Consider the following 16,642-nt stretch of genomic DNA (forward strand, 5'->3'; position numbering starts at 1 on the left):
TCTACTTGGATAAAACCATATTAGTAAAATCATTCTTAGGGAGGCATGGAAGAATTCTGTGTGGAATCAGGGTTTTCATGACTTCCTCCTCAGGCCTCCCCAATCCCCTTCTGTCCAAACTAAACATGCTCCCTCCTTCAGCTAGTTCAATCCTGTGGCTAAACAGGGGTCCAAAAACCAAGTCCCCTGAGCTTTAGCTGGAATTTCTAAATAAAGAAATTTTTTTTAATTGCAATCCTAAGAGGTGAGGACATTCCCATTGGCTCAGTTGTTTTCCTTCCTTTCTCTTGGCCGTCTCACCTCTTGTCCATATTTGCATTGGTTTGGGTTTTCTACTTTTACATTGTCGATGCAGGGTCTCCTCTGCAGCCTAAACTGACCTAGGACCCACTGTGTAGTACACTTTCATGGATGATAGGCATAAGCCAGTGTCCACCATGCCCAGCCTCCTCTCACTCAGTCTTATACTTCTGGGCACCTTCCCACCCAAAAAGGTTCTAGATTTCTGCCTTGCTGTCTTTGACACTACCTGACTCTCTCCTTGACTCTGCTTATCTCTGCCTCTTTCTTCACCCTGTCTCTTTCTGGTTACACCCCTCTACATTCAACCCCTCCTCCGGCCCCCACCACTTCTCACCACCCACTCCCTTATCAGTTCCTCTGGTGTGTCTGCTCTTAGTAAGCTCTGGATAACCCTAGCGAGTAAACCACAGCAGATTCATGCAAGCACTTGTATGTTCAAGGGCCTGCCACTTTCCCTAGAGCTCTTTGTGGTGAGCACACAGCAGAGCTGCATCTTCCCTTCAGGTGAGAAGGAAAGATCTATGCAACAAAAAGCACTTGCATAGACTGGGAACGCGTGTAACTGGTCTACCTTGCCATCCTAGCCCTTGACGTCAGATACCCCACCCGCTGACATGGCTTGGCTGTTGGGCTTGCCGTCTCTAACTGTACTTTGTCCTGTGCAGGTGGGAATCCCTAGTCCTTGTGCTGATGTACCTCATCTATATTGTCATCATGAAGTAAGTAAAACACTTGCCATACTGTGTAAGGATGTAGAAAGAAGAGCGGAGGTGGGAGGTGGGACTCAGAGTCCACCACCACACACCCAGTGACTGTTGGGCATCTCTATCATTTTTATTAGGAATTATAAAAATGATCCTCTGACTCATATTTGATGACAAAATCAACACTTCCATATTTCATTGAAGAACTCTCTAGAACCTGCCTTTCTCTTCAGGATCTGGCAGTCATGCTTTTAGGTTTTATTAGAATGAAGGTGAAGCCCCAACAAGTTGTGTTTCTATGCTGGGTTTGGGATGATGGGATGAGAGCTACGTGCCTGAAACCATACAGACTTCAACTACTCCCGAAGTATTGTCTGTTGCTGTGTAACAAATTACCCCAGAACTTAGTGGCTTAAAAATGACAGATCCGTAGTATCTGATAATTCAAAATCCCAGAGCTGCTTCAGTGGGAGGATCCTGGCTTGCAGGTTAGACATTGATTAGGGCTGAAGCCATGAAGCTGAACAAGGCTGAGAGGAAGCAGTGGCAGTCGCTGAAGACATCCCACTGTGCAGTTCACCTTCTTTAGAAATTCTTTTAGAAGCTCCAAGTTTGGGTTCCTAGAGTCAAGAATCCTCTTCTTTTTGAGCAACTGATCCTGCATGATGCAGAAATGTCATAAATTTGGTTTCTCCAACCCTGGTTCTGACAGCTATGGGTACCAACATGCATTTATTGGAGGGTTTGCAAAATGAGGTGGTTTTCACACACAGATGTAATCTAAAGGAAAGGGGAGTTGAGGAACTTTGCTAGCAGGCTTTCGATAGCCATTGCACCCTCTAACCCGGTCACCATGAAGCCACGAATTGCAGGTCACACGTGTAGACATTAAGGTAACAAGCAAACCTCTACCCCAAGTCACACCACATTTAGCAGCTAAAAGAAGTTTGTTTTTGCTGAGGCCTCAGCTTTCCCACCATTCCAGATGTTCAGACCAGCAGGACACAAATAAAATTGCAAATAACAGCTCCTGCTCTCGTGGAATTCTCTGCATAATTCCATCCCAAGTTCTAAATAGAAATCTCTGCTCTTTAGCCGCCCCTCTCTGCAATCAGAGGCTCTGATCATTGGGTTTTATAAAATCTGATTTATAAAATTGCATGCTTCACAATAAAATAGCTTCAGGGTGCAAGCACAAAATTTAAAACATTCAATTAAAAATATAAAACAGTGCCACAGTCATGGGAGGGAGGAAAACCCAACAGCATATATTAGACTCTTCAACTACCTCCTGGGTAGAGAGCTTACTTGACTTTAAACGTTCTGGCTGAGAATTCGGAAGCCATTTTGACTGGCCAAATCAGTAGAAAGAGAAATACCTGGCACATACAGCATTGGCAAAGATTGACCTTTATTCACCCTGGTCCCTTCTCTGGGATGAATTCTGTAGATGAGGCCATATGGTCTTGTGGGTTAGCGTTAAGTGCTTCTCGTTAGCCCCTAGCAACAGCTCTCACCAGCCAATGAGTAGCCTTGGGGATGTAACTAAATTTTTCAGCCATTTTAATCTCGGTTTCCTCCTCTCCAAAATAAAATGAGTAATAGTTCCTACTTCAGTTGGTTCTTTATCAGGACAGGGTGTAACCAGTTAGTTTTCACTGTCATATCTGGTTTCAAAAGAGCCATCACTTGGAACTAGAAAAAAAATCATCCTGAGTGAGGTAACCCAGACCCCGAAAGATGAGCATGGTATGTATTCACTCATAAGTGGATACTAGCCATAAAGTAAAGGATAACAAACTTACAGTTCATGACTCCAGAGAACAAGTAACAAGGAGAACCCTAAGAAAAACATATATAGATCCACCTGGAAAAGGGAAATAGCCAAGATTTCCTGACAAAACTGGGGGCATGGGGTTAGGGGGAAAAGAAAGGATGGAAGAGGAAGAGGCAAGGAGAAGGGGAGGGGAGAGGAGAACTTGAGGGAACAAGATAGTCGAGATGGAGGAAGGACAGAGATGAGAGCAAGAAAAGAGATATTTTGATTAAGGGAGCCATTATGGGGCTAGCAAGAAACCCAGCACTAGAGAAATTTCCAGGAATCCACAAGGATGATCCCAGTTAAGACCCTGAGCAACAGAGGAGAGTGTGCCTGAACTGGCCTTGCCCTGTAGTCAGACTGATGATTGTCTTAAATGTCACCATAGAGCCTTCATCCAGCAACTGATGGGAAGAGAGGAAGAAACCTGCAGTGGAGCACTGGGCTGAGCTCCCAAAGTCCAGTTGAAGAGTGGGAGGAGTGAGAATATGAGCAAAGAGGTCAAGACCATGATGGGTACACCCACTGAAACAGTCTACCTGAGCTAATGGGAGCTCACCAATACCAGTTGGACAGGGAAGGAATCAGCATAGAATGAAACTAGACTCTCTGAATGTGGGTGACAGTTGTATGGCTGGGATAGACTATGGGGCCATTGGCAGTGGCATCAGGATTTATCTCTACTACTTGTACTGGCTTTTTGGGAACCCATTCTTTTTGGATGGATACTTTGCTCAGCCTAGATATAGTAGGGATGGCCTTGGACCTTCCCCAAAACAATGTGCCTTACCTACTCGGAGGAGTGGATGGGAGGTGAGGGGGGGGCATGGAGGAAATGGGAGAAGGGGAGGGAGTGGGAACTGAGATTTGTATATAAAATGAAAAAAAGAGTTTTTCTTTTTTAAAAAATGAAATAAGCAAACAACAACAAAACAAACAAACAAAAAAAGCCATCACTGAACACTACATTTTTTTAAAAGCCTTCATTGTATGGTACTGTTATCTTGTTATTAAAACCCCAACAAATTAATAAGATACTAATTATTCTTTGAGAGCAAACCCTTGTGCAAGCTGGTATCTTTTTAGGGAAAACAGTTTCTAAGATAGCACAAACACTTCTTCCAGCTAGATATGGTTTTAATTCCAGTACTTCTGAGGCAGGAGGATTGCTAGCCCAAAGTCATGTGTTCTGTATAGAACATTCTGATTACCCTGGGAATGCACAGTGAGACCTTGAAATTAAAAAAAAAAAAGCCACTGCTTTTCTCCCTGATACTGGAAAAGATAGTCGTACTGAACCTAGAAAGCCTTTCTATTCGGTGAATCTTGAATATAAGCAAACATTGACAGGATTACAAGCCTCTCATGATCACCTTCAGCCCCAACCCATCAGCTCAACCTTGCTCTATGTTGACCTCTTTCCCACCCTCTATGTAATTTTGAAGTCCCGGGCATCATTTCATGGTTCACCATGAATATTTCAGCATGTGTTGCTAAAAGGACTTGTTTTTTACCCTAGCCATGATTATTATTGTATCTAAAACAAGTGCTAATTTCTCAATATCCCAAATAGGCACTCAGTATTCCAACTTCCAGAAGTATTGTCCTGCTTCTCAGTTTTCTTTGGATCTCATAAATATCATAAATATTCCTCAAGTCAGAATCCAAATGAATGATGTTCAAAATTATTATAGTTGGGAGCAGCCCGCTTTGCAGCTCTCTCTCTCTCTGCCTGTAACCGCTCCCCTGGGCTGTATGTGTGTCTGTGTGTTTGTCTGTGCAGTTTATTTCTTAGGCAGAGTTTGGTTCCAGTTCCATGACATGCCAAAGCCAATTCCTTTGTTCTCTGTGTGCCCTGCGTGTCCACATTTGACTTGAATCAGAATGAACTGTGTCAGCGTGCATTGCACGTCTAGGTCACCTTCCTCTTTGGCAGTGGCGGCCACTGATGCTCAACATCTGGAGCCATTGTTTCACAAGGGTACGGTATAGTGGTGTTCTGATTCTGTCCCACGTAGGCATCCTGAGAATCTAAGACAGGCTGACTGGGTCCCTTTTCAGAGCCTACATCTATTACTCTTGATTAGTTCCCTGTTTTCCCGGGTGCCAAAAAGGAACAGTCACAGGTCCCAGAGAATTCGGGAAGGGGTCCATGCGAGAGAAGGTTCAAATGCAGAGCACCCCACCCACCCCTACATCACAACCTGTCTCTACCAGGTAGTTATGAAAGTCCCACGGTTATTGCCCCCACAGAGGTACTGACTGAAAAGCCAGGCACAAGAACACAGCAAGAGGGGACAGTAAGGGGCCTTCTGTCTTGGAGCAAAAGGAATGAGGGGCAGAATGAAACTGGTTTTAAGTGATTTCTGGCCCAGCCTGAATTCCAGTGGGAGACTGGAAGTCAAACTGGGTGGAAGTGCATCTTCAGGAGGTAACACCGGGGCCAATAAGCATTATTCGAGTGAGAGAAGGTGCCATAGTGGCCCAAGGCACTCTGTAATCCCTATCACTGCCTTTCCTTTGCCCTTGGGATTTTGAGAATTCCTCCGGGCAACTTCAGAGTAAAGGGACCGAACATTTTCCTGCCCAAGCCATTCTAGCAACCTGCAAATACTGCTTCCCTTCAATGCTGGAGACCATTGAATGCCAAAGGCACTGCATGGTGTTCCCTGACCATCACTCCAGAGCACTGGAGCCTAGAACGCTGGCATAGCCACAAACCGCCTGGACCTAAAGTGAGGGTATACAGTCACAGTGATCCTAGCAATAAAAATCTCTGACTGTGGGAAACCAAAGTAGGTCTAGATGAGCAGGCAGCCGTAGCATGCTGACCATGCCCCGTGCTGGAGCCTCACCAGCTATATCCAGCCAGGAAGATCTCAGGGAGGATGCTGTGGAGTCGCAGAGAGGAAACCACAGGCAATGATAGATTCTCCCCACTTGTGCTTGCTCAGATACAACGCGTGCATACATCAGTGCTTCGAAAGGAGGACGAAGGGTGCTGGGAACATGGTCAACGGCTTGGCCAACAATGCTGAGATCGATGACAGCAGCAACTGTGACGCAACTGTGGTGCTACTTAAGAAAGGTAAATAGCAGGGCTCTCCTGCCCTGCCCCGTGGGCCATACCTGGGTCCATTGAAATTCCCAGAGAACCCATTCTGTGAAGGTTATTTGGGCAAATGGGGCCAGCAGAGCCAGGAGAGAAGAGAAGTTTTGAGGTACGGTTAAGGTGGTATGACTGAAAAGTTACTTAACCTCTCTGAGCCTGAGAGACGTACATCATTCCTGCAATGAGTAGGGCCAGTTAAATATGCAGAAGAGCTTAACACAGTGTTTCATGGTAGCAGGCATTGTAGTTATCATCACATATATCCAAATTCGCTTTCAGACTACATTAACTCAGATGCAGAAAGAGAGAACAAAATTACCTTTGTTTTCAAAGTAATTCTTCTGTTTAATAGGCTCTTACAAAACCATCATTATGCATGGGAAACAATATGTTATTCTCTGATAAATAACATTGTTTGTAAGAGGCATAGAAAAATTTCATGTTTTGCTATGAATGTATTTCATTTTTCTTTTTTTTTAGTTTTCTCTTTGAAATGTCCCACATGGTCACTTAAGGGGAAAAAACAAAGAATAAATTAGAAACTTTACAGGTTATTTTCAACTATATCTCTAACTTTAGATTCTTGATAATTTATTATATTGTGAAATTATATATTTGATATATTTTTTCTGAAGAACTATATGTATGTTTAATGTATAACTCTGGTGTTACTTAATACCATTCCATGTGAGGATTTTCTTTAGTCTCTCTCCTCTGAGTACTTCATAACCATAAAAGGAACTCTGGGAGGGGGGCAAAAAAGCTAAATAATATTAGTGCTGGGGCTGGGGAGATGGCTTGGTGGGCATAGTATTGGTCACACAGTGTGAGGACCTGAGGTTGAATCCCCATCATACACACACATAGCATCTGTAACATCAGTATTGAGGTATACAAACAAGAAGACACTGGGAGCCTATTGGTCTACAGATCTATCTGAAACTGCAAGCTCCAGATTCAGCGAGAGCTGCTCTCAAAAGCTAAAGTGGGAAAGGAATTGAGGAAAATATCTTGACATCAACCTCTAGCCTTCACACCCATACGGGCAAGTGAATCCACATATACACACACTACACACACACACACACACATACACACACACACACACACACACAGCAGGAAGGGATAATAATGCTGATGCTACGACAGATCATTTATGGTTTCATGGCCTGGAAAATAGGCCTGAGTACTAAAAGAAGCTCCAGCTGTGTGCCTATGAGTGATGGGTGTACAGTGCTCTTCCACAGAGGGAAGACTCGGGCCTGAGCGGAATGTTTCATATTGTGCAAGACTTGTCTGAAGTCTTCTCCTGAACTCTGATCCTCTTCATGGCAGGCAGCTCGCCCCTTGTTCCCTCTGCTCATGGGATGGCTGCAGGAGTGTGCACATATCCACACCACAACCTCTGCCTGGAACCTAAGTCAGCTCTACAGCATTTACCAGTGCATGTGGGATACTATGCATGGGCAAGATGGGTTATCAACGATTATTGGGGTCTTTTTTGTGACCCAGATCTTAGTGGGGAGAAAATAACTCTTTGTGAACAAGGAGGACTTCTTTTACTCTGCTCATTCTTACCATATTGATAAGTAGTGTTGTAGGGGTTCAAGAAAATGCTAAAGAAAGACCCCAGGCTATAATATTATGCAAAAACAAAGGGTCATTCGTATCCAGGTTCATTCACCTGTACAAAATGGCAATGTCCAGGGACAAAGGGGTGCAGGCCCTTTTAAGCATAGCTAGGGAAATTTCAGGAACAGTTTAACAGTATGATTGGTTAAACAAGCAACAGTTACATTAATATATTTTTCATTGGCTGAGGTTTTAGTTTTTCTATCTTTGGGCATACTGGGACAAGTCTGAGACTGTTTTAGAAGGTTACAGGAACTGTCCTTTTTGGTCACTGTTTTATGATACTGTGGGGGCTGGCTTAGCCCTCATACATGTTTTCCTCTTCATCTCTGCTGCCAGAGGCAGTATTGACTAATGGCCCTTTGTTGGGGAAAACAAAATCTTGTTTTCTCTTAAAAAAAACTGAAACCTAGATACAATTGTAAATGGGTGAAATTTAGACTTCTCAGTGTTTGAATAGTCTCAAGTTATTTCAAATGAACTATTAAATATGACCCATGATTTAAATATGACCCCTAATTTTGATAATTACAATCTTAATTGGATAGATTCAAGGAAGGAAAGAATGAAAAGGGAGGAAGAAGATGGTGGGAAAGGAGAAGAGGGGAGAGTGATAAGAAAGGAAGGAAAATGGGGGGAGGAAGAGAAGAAAGGAGAGGAGAGGTAAGTGGATTGGATGGATGGATGGATGAAGATGGATGGGTGAATGGATGGATGGATATGAATGGATGGATGGATGGATGGATGGATGGATGGATGGATGGATGGAGGTAGATGGGTTGATGGGTGGATTGATGGATAGATTGAAGGACCAACAGACAGATGAATGAACAGGTGCAAAGGTGTGAAGGAGTGCGTTGGGAAGAAACAATAGGAAGAGGAATGAGTGAATGGCTCTCTCCTGGACTCCATGTATTGTATTTTCTCTCTCACATTTCCCTAGCCAATTTCCACCGCAAAGCGTCAGTGATCATGGTGGACGAGCTGCTGTCAGCCTACCCACACCAGCTTTCTTTCTCTGAGGCTGGCCTTCGAATTATGATCACAAGCCACTTTCCTCCCAAGACCCGGCTCTCCATGGCCAGTCGCATGCTGATTAATGAGGTATCTGGAAAAGCTCAGTGAAGAAAGGAAAGGGAAGGGAGCGGAGGGAAGGGAGCAGAGGGGAAGGGATCAGTGCCTTCTGATTTAAAAGATGCAGCACCTGGCTGAGAGTTGAACAGAAGCCAACCCTCAGCCCTTTCCCAGCATCTTTGCTCCCAGAACCATCTGTGCCAGAGCCCTCTCCCTCTCCTCAGTGTATCGGGAGACATAACCTAGTCCCCTCTACTTACCACTTTATTTTAATGAAAAAAAAAGTTTAAAAAAAATTTTAAACAGGGTCTCACATAGTCCAGGCTGACCTCAAACCCCCTATGTAGCTGAGGAGCACCTTGAATTTCTGGGTGCTGGGTCTGCACTCTCGGTTTATGGGGCGCTAGGGATTGTACCCAGCATCTCATGTTTGCGAGGCAAGTATTCTATCCGCTAAGCCATATCCCCAGCCAGGACCTGTTTTCTTCCATTTGAATAAATCTCTGCCTTGTAAACTTGTCTCCATGTTGCAAAGGAAAAGTTACCATAGTTTAAAACAAACCAGTGCGCCTGTCATTTACCCTCCCCCGCAGTGGCAACCTCACAACCATAGTCCCATCTGGGTGCTGTAGCTTCTTGAATATAGAAAAGGGCTTCCCACAGGCTGGAGAAGAAAAATTATGTCACGGTGCGCAGGTGTCAAAGGACTGCCCACCCCAGATGTAGAACCTTTCCCAAAGGGAATTTGAAAGTTCCAGTGGATCATAACAGCTTAATTCCCCCCACACACAAAGGAAATTGTCTGAATCCATTGTTGCTGTGGGGAAGTTCCCTAACACTTGACTCCGGAGTGTTGTGGATGCATCGCTAGGGAAGACCTCCCTGCCTGTGTTTTCCATCCCTCTGCCTATAGTGACAGATCACTTTCTATTTTCAGAGACAGAGACTGATAAACAGCAGGGCATATGCCAACGGGGAATCCGAAGTGGCCATCAAAATCCCAGTTAAACACACTGTGGAGAACGGAACAGGGCCTAGCAGTGCCCCGGACAGGGGTGTGAATGGCACCCGGAGGGATGACATCATTGCTGAGGCTGACAATGAGACAGAAAATGAGAACGAAGATAACGAGAACAACGAGAACGACGAGGAGGAAGAGGAGGATGACGATGATGATGAAGGACCCTACACACCATTCGACCCGCCCTGTAAGAGGTCCTTGATCTGGCCTTGGGAAGGGAGATACCGGGGGATCCTTGGGAAGATGGTGTTCACTTGGCTGCCTTTTTATTATTCCATTCCAAAAGAAACTCTTGATGTGCGGAAATGTATCTGTAGGAAGTATCTGCAGCGGGAAGGGCTGTGTTGTGAAACATTCAAAGATGCAGGCACGTGGGCAAAGGTTGGAGCGTGAGCACTTTTAGCAAAGGCATTTTGTGGTTGACGGTCCCCTCTTAGTCTCTTACTCATGCTGCAGGACACTTTGTTCTGAGGTAGGAAATGCACATGACACATGTCCACGGGTAGAGGCACTTCTCTGGGGTTTCATCCAGGCTGGAAACACCCTGCCCAAGATGGCTCTGGCAGATGCATCCTAAGTTCCTTTCTTCTCACTTCCTCCCTTTGCTTCTATTCCGGATGCTGCATCTTCCACACCCCACTCTCTGAAGAGCAGCATCTGCAGGAAACACAGACCCATGCAAAAGCTAGTCCTTGGGGCCTTAGCCCCTGGGACTGACCAGGGACTGGCCCTGGCATGTTAGAAGAGTAGAGACAAGATGTATAAAAGCTTCCAGGCCCTTGGCTTGTAGGGCGTGTCCTTGAATGTTCCAGTAACCATGTCTTTCACCCCCACCCATTAGCAGAACATGTGGACCAAACCCAAAGAATTCTGTGTCCTTGCTAGACCTTCAGGAAGATTCTGCCTGCTTCATGAAGCCTGTCCTGGCCCAGTTCGCACTCACAGACATTTGAATATTAACTAGTGTGTGCAATTTCCCTAGACTGGCTGAGCTTGCCGGAGGGCTGCCCAAGCGAGTATTGTGTCATCAACCTGAAAGCCCATTTAGTAGCGGATGTGAGTCTGGAGTTCCAGTCCTGTGCTGTTTTCGGGTGCAAGGCCTTGCAGTGTTTCTCCCTGTGTCCAGGGGGACAGGCAGGTAACAAGGCCAACTCAGAGCAGAACTTCTTCTGAGTCCCCGCCGCTTCCCTAAGACAGGAGCCTTGATAGGCACTTACCAAATCTAATAAAGAAATACCGTCCAGATTCCTGTAGGCCTGCCAAAGTTAAATTGCTTCTAGTTAGTAGATTATCTCAATAGAAAAAAAAGAAACATAGGAACATACAGCCCCTCCCCATCTGTGGCTTTTTCACTCATTCGCAGTTAATTGTGGTCACCCACAGCCACCATCCATGGTCTAAAAATATTAAATGGAAAATTACAGAAACAGTACATATGTTTGGAATCAAGCTCCAGCCTGGAACCTCCCATCATCTTGCTCTGCCCCACCTGAACCGTCCCTCTGTGCAGCAATGCATCCTGTGCGTGCATTTCCCCTGTTTCTGTTTCTTAGCAGTCACTAAGACTACAACATGCATATACATTTGTATTATAACTATAACATAACTGTTTACAGATGCAAATGGATTTGAGCCCATGGGACTGGGCATTAAATATATATACATTATATAAACAGCTATGCATAGTGCATGTATCTATACACCTACACATAAATCTACATATATTCTTGAGTGAAGAAAGCCTTACTGCCTACAAACAGAGATGTGTATGCAGGTAAACACATTTCCATAAACAACCCACTAGAAGGAAGTCTACCGAAATAAAATTGTATTTTGCTCACTGGATTTTTTTTTCTATCGTAAACTTGTATATTTGTTTTCTCGCAATCAGAACAGAAGTGAATGTTTATTATAGGTTTAAAACATTGCTCAGTTCCTTTTACTCTCTGCCTGACCTAAGCATTCTTAAAAGTCAGCACTAGAACTCCAAAGCAAGTTCTTGCAAAGGCCTCTGACACTTGGTACCCCGGCTTTGTCTCCCAGTCACTGGCTGACTTCTGTGAAGCCACATCACTGCAAACACATGGCCTCCACAGAAAGGAAGTGTGCTTTTTAATTCGTGCTGTGTCCTAGCCTGGCACAAAATGGCTTAGAGGGCACCCAACACTTAGGTTCTAAGAGTAAAAATAAACATATCCCCTAGGGCTCTATTTGGAACAAATGGGGATAGAACAAAGTATTGAAAATGTCCAGAAATGCTGCTGACTTGGGAAAGGAACAAAACCACTCAGAAACAGAAGGCAAAGCTGCCTGAAATGTGCGCCTTCCTGCTTCGTCCCTCCTCCAAGTCATTTTCAAAGCCCTTTTCTGTGCTGCTTGCTTTGCTCAAGGAAGGAAATCCGTTACCTTGTGTTTGGAGTCATAATTTAGACACTGCTCTCTGTATTTCTACCTTTAGGGTTGATGTGACTAAGGAACAAGGATACAAACAAAGTTTGACTGTACAGTTTCACGGCAGGGAAACCATTTTCCTGATTTTTTTTTTTTATCCGTCAGTGCCAAACCAAAACAGCTGAAAACCATGAAGGGGAACTTGGACCTTGGTGGCACCAGCTCACACTGTGTGCAGCTTTCTCTAATCAACCCCATCCTCCCTGCCCTCTGATTCCCATGTCATGACCTCATCGTCTCGCTCATTTTTAGTTTCTGAGGAATATTAGAGAGCCAAATTGAGGTCATTGCTTGTCCTATTCACTTTGTAACCCTTGATTGGTGGTCTATTTCTTTCTTTCTCTGTCTCTGTGGCTCTCTCCCCCTGATGTAATGCCAGCAAGGGGATTCCCCTAGAGCTCCAGCTAGGTAAAGCCTTGATGCCCAAATGAAGAACTAGCATAGGATCCAAGGATCACCTCTTGAAGCCCGTCACAAAACAACCCGTAGACTTGCATGCAATTCGAAGGCTTTGCATGTGTGCCAATCATACAGCTCTTTTGCTGGGTCTCCAGAGTATATGCTCCCCGTCTGGCCTAGGTAGAAATGTCTACATCATCATCTAAAGTTCAGGGAGACTTGTAATAGCAAAATGCCTGTGCAGAGATTTGAAACAGCCCTATTAAGGCTATATCATTAGGAGCTGCAACAATTAGCTGGGACCATTGGTGTCTGGTTGTCCGAACAGCTGACGCGGCCACCATAAGGTCTCAAGGAGCCAGGACGGCACAGAGAGTCCAGGAGCTGCTGGTTGGTTAGTCATCTTGCCCAACCCCTCTCTGTCTTTGCTCTGTCCAGGAAAATGAGCCCTGGAAGTAAAACTTACAATTAGAGTTTCATGGCCATTAAGAGTCATTTTAACAGATTTTTAACAATGTTTAAGATATGCCTGGTGGCCCCAGGGAAAGGTGGGACCCTCACCTGTCTCACTAATATCTCATCTTTAATCCACCCGAGAACTCTGCAAGTTCAATGTTACTGGATCTACACTTTACGAATAATAAACGTAAGATTTGGAGAGTTGGAGTAACTGTTCTAGTTCTGTTTCCATTGCTGTTATGAAACACTAATCAAAACCAACTTGAGGAGGAACGGGTTTTTATTTGGCTTACATGTCCCAATCAGAGTCCATCATTAAGGGAAGCCAAAGCAAGAACTCAAGCAAGACCCTGGAGGCAGAAACTAAAGCAGAGGCCAGGGGGAAACTTTTTTTACATCTTTGCCCTCTCCTACAGTCAGACTCTCTCTGGACTCCCAGCCCCCAAATTATGACATGGAGACATTTTTTGATTTATGAAATCTTGGCCTTCGCTTAGGTTTGTTCCTCTTAAAACTTAAATTAACTCATTTATATTAATCTATATTCTGCCATGTGGCTTATTACCTCTCCTCAGTACCGTACACCCAACTTCTGCATGACTAGTTGGGAAACCCCCCTTTTCAGATTCTTTTTCAGAGTTCTTATCTCTGTCCTGAAGTCCCGCCTATCCTTTCCTTTCAAGCTATTGGCCATTCAGCTCTTTATTAAACCAATCAGAAGATGCCTTAGGCAGGCGAGGTAAAACAGAAACATCTTCACACAGTGTACAAAAAGATTATCCCTCGTGTCTTCACAGCCTACTTTCTTCCACACCCCAGGACCACCTATCCACGGGTGGCAATGCCCACAGTATACTGGACCCTCCCATATCAGTAATTAATCAGAAAAATTCCCCACAAGGAAAGACTTGCCTACAAGTCAGTCTGAGGGAGGCATTTTCTTAATTGAGGTCCCTGTTTCCCACATGACCCTAGCATGTGTCAAGTTGAAAACAGACAAACAACCAACACAGAGATGCAACAACTCAGCTCCTAAAGCAGAGAGTGCCTGCATCCCAGTGCTGTCTGATGAGGAAGCCACGCCCTCCTTATAGATTCTTCTGCCTTGCCCATCTGATAGGGCAAGCTGGTGCCAGTGATGACAGGTACCTCTTCTACGTAGTTTTTTTTTAAGAAAGGAAGGAAGGAAAAGAAAAGAAAAAGAAAAAAGAAAGAACAATTTAGAGGCTAGTAAGGTGTAACATGAATAGATTGCACATGGTTTGAAGAGATAAAATAAATTGTATTAAGCCTTATATTAATCACTGTTCACCATAAGGAGGTAAGAAATTACTTCCTTAATTCTGATGGGGATATGAGATTGTTCAATCATTTTGGAAAACTATTTTTAATCCTTAGTAAAAAGGTAAGCACACACACTTTATGGCTTGGCAGCTTCCCCTCAGATCTTCAGCTGTGCTCTCCAGAAGAACCAATCAAGGCTATTGATAGGCACTGTCATTATTATGTTCTATAAATGACCACCACCCAATGTCCAACCCCAGGGGAATGGATAAGCAAGGCCAGTTTATTCCAGGCAATTAAAAGGAATAAACTAATGGCACTTTTATCTATAAACAAACGTGGTAAGCAGAAAGAAAGACTACTCCGTAATTAATTCCTTCGAAGTTGGGGATGAATAGCTTATGTGTGGTAGTCAGGGTAAGGGTAGGCTAGAAAGAGGCACAGAGAGCTTTCTGGAAGGTGGAGATGTTTTGTGTCTCAGTTGGCATAGATGTCACACCTGGGCATATGTATTTTTTCCCGTAGGCTAATTAGAAGTTGAGTAGGACCATAATAAAAACCAAAGGATTTTAGTTAATATATTTGTCAAATCTTTTTTTTTTTGATTTTTCGAGACAGGGTTTCTCTGTAGCTTTGGTGCCTGTCCTGGAACTAGCTCTGTAGACCAGGCTGGCCTTGAACTCACAGAGATCCGCCTGCCTGTGCTGGAATTAAAGGCGGCGCTGAGGTTATAAGGAATTCACGGCAGGATAGTCACCTTCACAAGCATTTCTGGGTGTTCCTGGTATGAAAATACTCAATCACCACAGAATGGTTGAGGCAGGCATCTCTGGCAGGTCCATCATCTTGTCCTTTTACTTTTTAAGTGTGAAAGAGCTTATTTGCAAACCCTTTTCAGTTTATGATGCAACACCAGGAACTTTCATTAGATGGCGCTGTGTCGGCTGGCACTGTAATTTGGGACCCGTTGGCGGTCTTCCCAGCTCCCCACACTGACACACCTGCTCACAACACGGCTCCTTTGCGAGTACCTTCCTCATCTTCTCCCACCTAGCCCATTTGTTAGTGTCCCCCAACAGCCCAGTGTTATCTGAAATGACTCAGTACAAGAGCTAACCAGCTGGTGGGCAGCACATAACCTCTCTTTTTCTGTTTGGTTTTGTATGTCCAGCTTGGGTGGCGGTGGAAAACCTTTTAAGCCTTTTAAGAAAAGAGGTATATGATAATACTTAGCAGGGAAAGCAGAGTGAAGGCTCCCAGAGTAAAGAAATAAAGCTGTTTTTTTTTTATCTTTCCTTTCCTTTTCTTTTTCTCCCCCACAGCTGGCAAACTGGAAACCGTGAAATGGGCATTCACCTGGCCACTGAGTTTCGTCTTGTACTTCACTGTCCCCAACTGTAACAAACCCCACTGGGAGAAATGGTTTATGGTAACATTTGCTTCCTCTACGCTGTGGATCGCAGCCTTCTCCTACATGATGGTGTGGATGGTGAGTGTGTAAGGGACCCTGTGCATCGCTGGGTCTCGTTAGAGCGAAAGGTGTGCTCTACCAGAGATGAATAAGAACGGGGGTTGCACCTGGTAACTCTTCCATTCAGTTTTTGCTCCAGCGGGTCACAGAACAGCCCACACCTTTGCTCGGAGGGTAAAAATCACAAGTGTTTGCTCCGCTTGCATAACCATAGGCTGGCTTGATTGAATGTCAAGCTCTGCAGCTCTGCACAGCTCCAGGATGGCCACTTTTGATTCAGGTAGCAGGCTGGGGTCGCATCTACTTCATGGTGTTGATTGTTTTTCTTTGGGTTGGTACTATCCTGGAACGGGTAAAGTGGAAACGTTAGGTGCCTCTTGGGGTCCTCCCTGGGGACCGATTTGTCTTCCTATTACTTCCTCTCCACACTCCACATCCTGCATCTGTGAGTGAAAGAAGTAATTCCCCAGCTGTAGTGGAGGAACAGTAGCAGAGCCTCAAGCCAACAACGTGACTGCTCAAGGGTCCCTTCCAAGCTAAAATAATGATCCATTGATGGGACTAGGTTATGGGGCCTCAAAGGAGAGCTGCCCCAGAGTCATTTTTGGAAATATGGACAGCTCACTTCTATACTCCTTAACTGGGGAGCAAACCTAATCCATTAGAATTGGGCAGAAATTGAAAGCCATGACAAATTATGCAAATCCAAATTAGCCGCACTTGGGTGTTTGACAGAAGGGCAATATAAATTCAGGAGGATTCAACTTAAAGCTCAAAAACGTTCTGGGAAGATGGTTCTGGAGGTAATAGCAAACTTGTAAAGCTGGCATGATAAAGTCACAGTTACTCCTGGCCTCAGCCTCACGGGGAAATGGAGTTTTACAACTAGAAGTATCGTGACTGAGGGTTCTCA

The 16,642-nt window shown here is 44.5% G+C and overlaps 1 protein-coding gene across 1 annotated transcript in view; it reads left to right on the plus strand.

The window, feature by feature from the left end:
• Slc24a3 (solute carrier family 24 member 3) overlaps positions 1-16,642 on the plus strand; it is a 474,476-nt gene that overhangs the window by 432,208 nt on the left and 25,626 nt on the right. The window contains exons 9-13 of the mRNA XM_075962364.1: positions 969-1,022; positions 5,781-5,914; positions 8,514-8,674; positions 9,582-9,852; positions 15,581-15,747. Of these exons, the coding sequence (XP_075818479.1) occupies positions 969-1,022; positions 5,781-5,914; positions 8,514-8,674; positions 9,582-9,852; positions 15,581-15,747 (787 nt within the window). The remainder of the gene's footprint in view (positions 1-968; positions 1,023-5,780; positions 5,915-8,513; positions 8,675-9,581; positions 9,853-15,580; positions 15,748-16,642) is intronic.

The sequence above is a fragment of the Microtus pennsylvanicus genome, chromosome 2, assembly GCF_037038515.1.
Source record: "Microtus pennsylvanicus isolate mMicPen1 chromosome 2, mMicPen1.hap1, whole genome shotgun sequence".
NCBI classification, from domain to species: Eukaryota; Metazoa; Chordata; class Mammalia; order Rodentia; family Cricetidae; genus Microtus; species Microtus pennsylvanicus.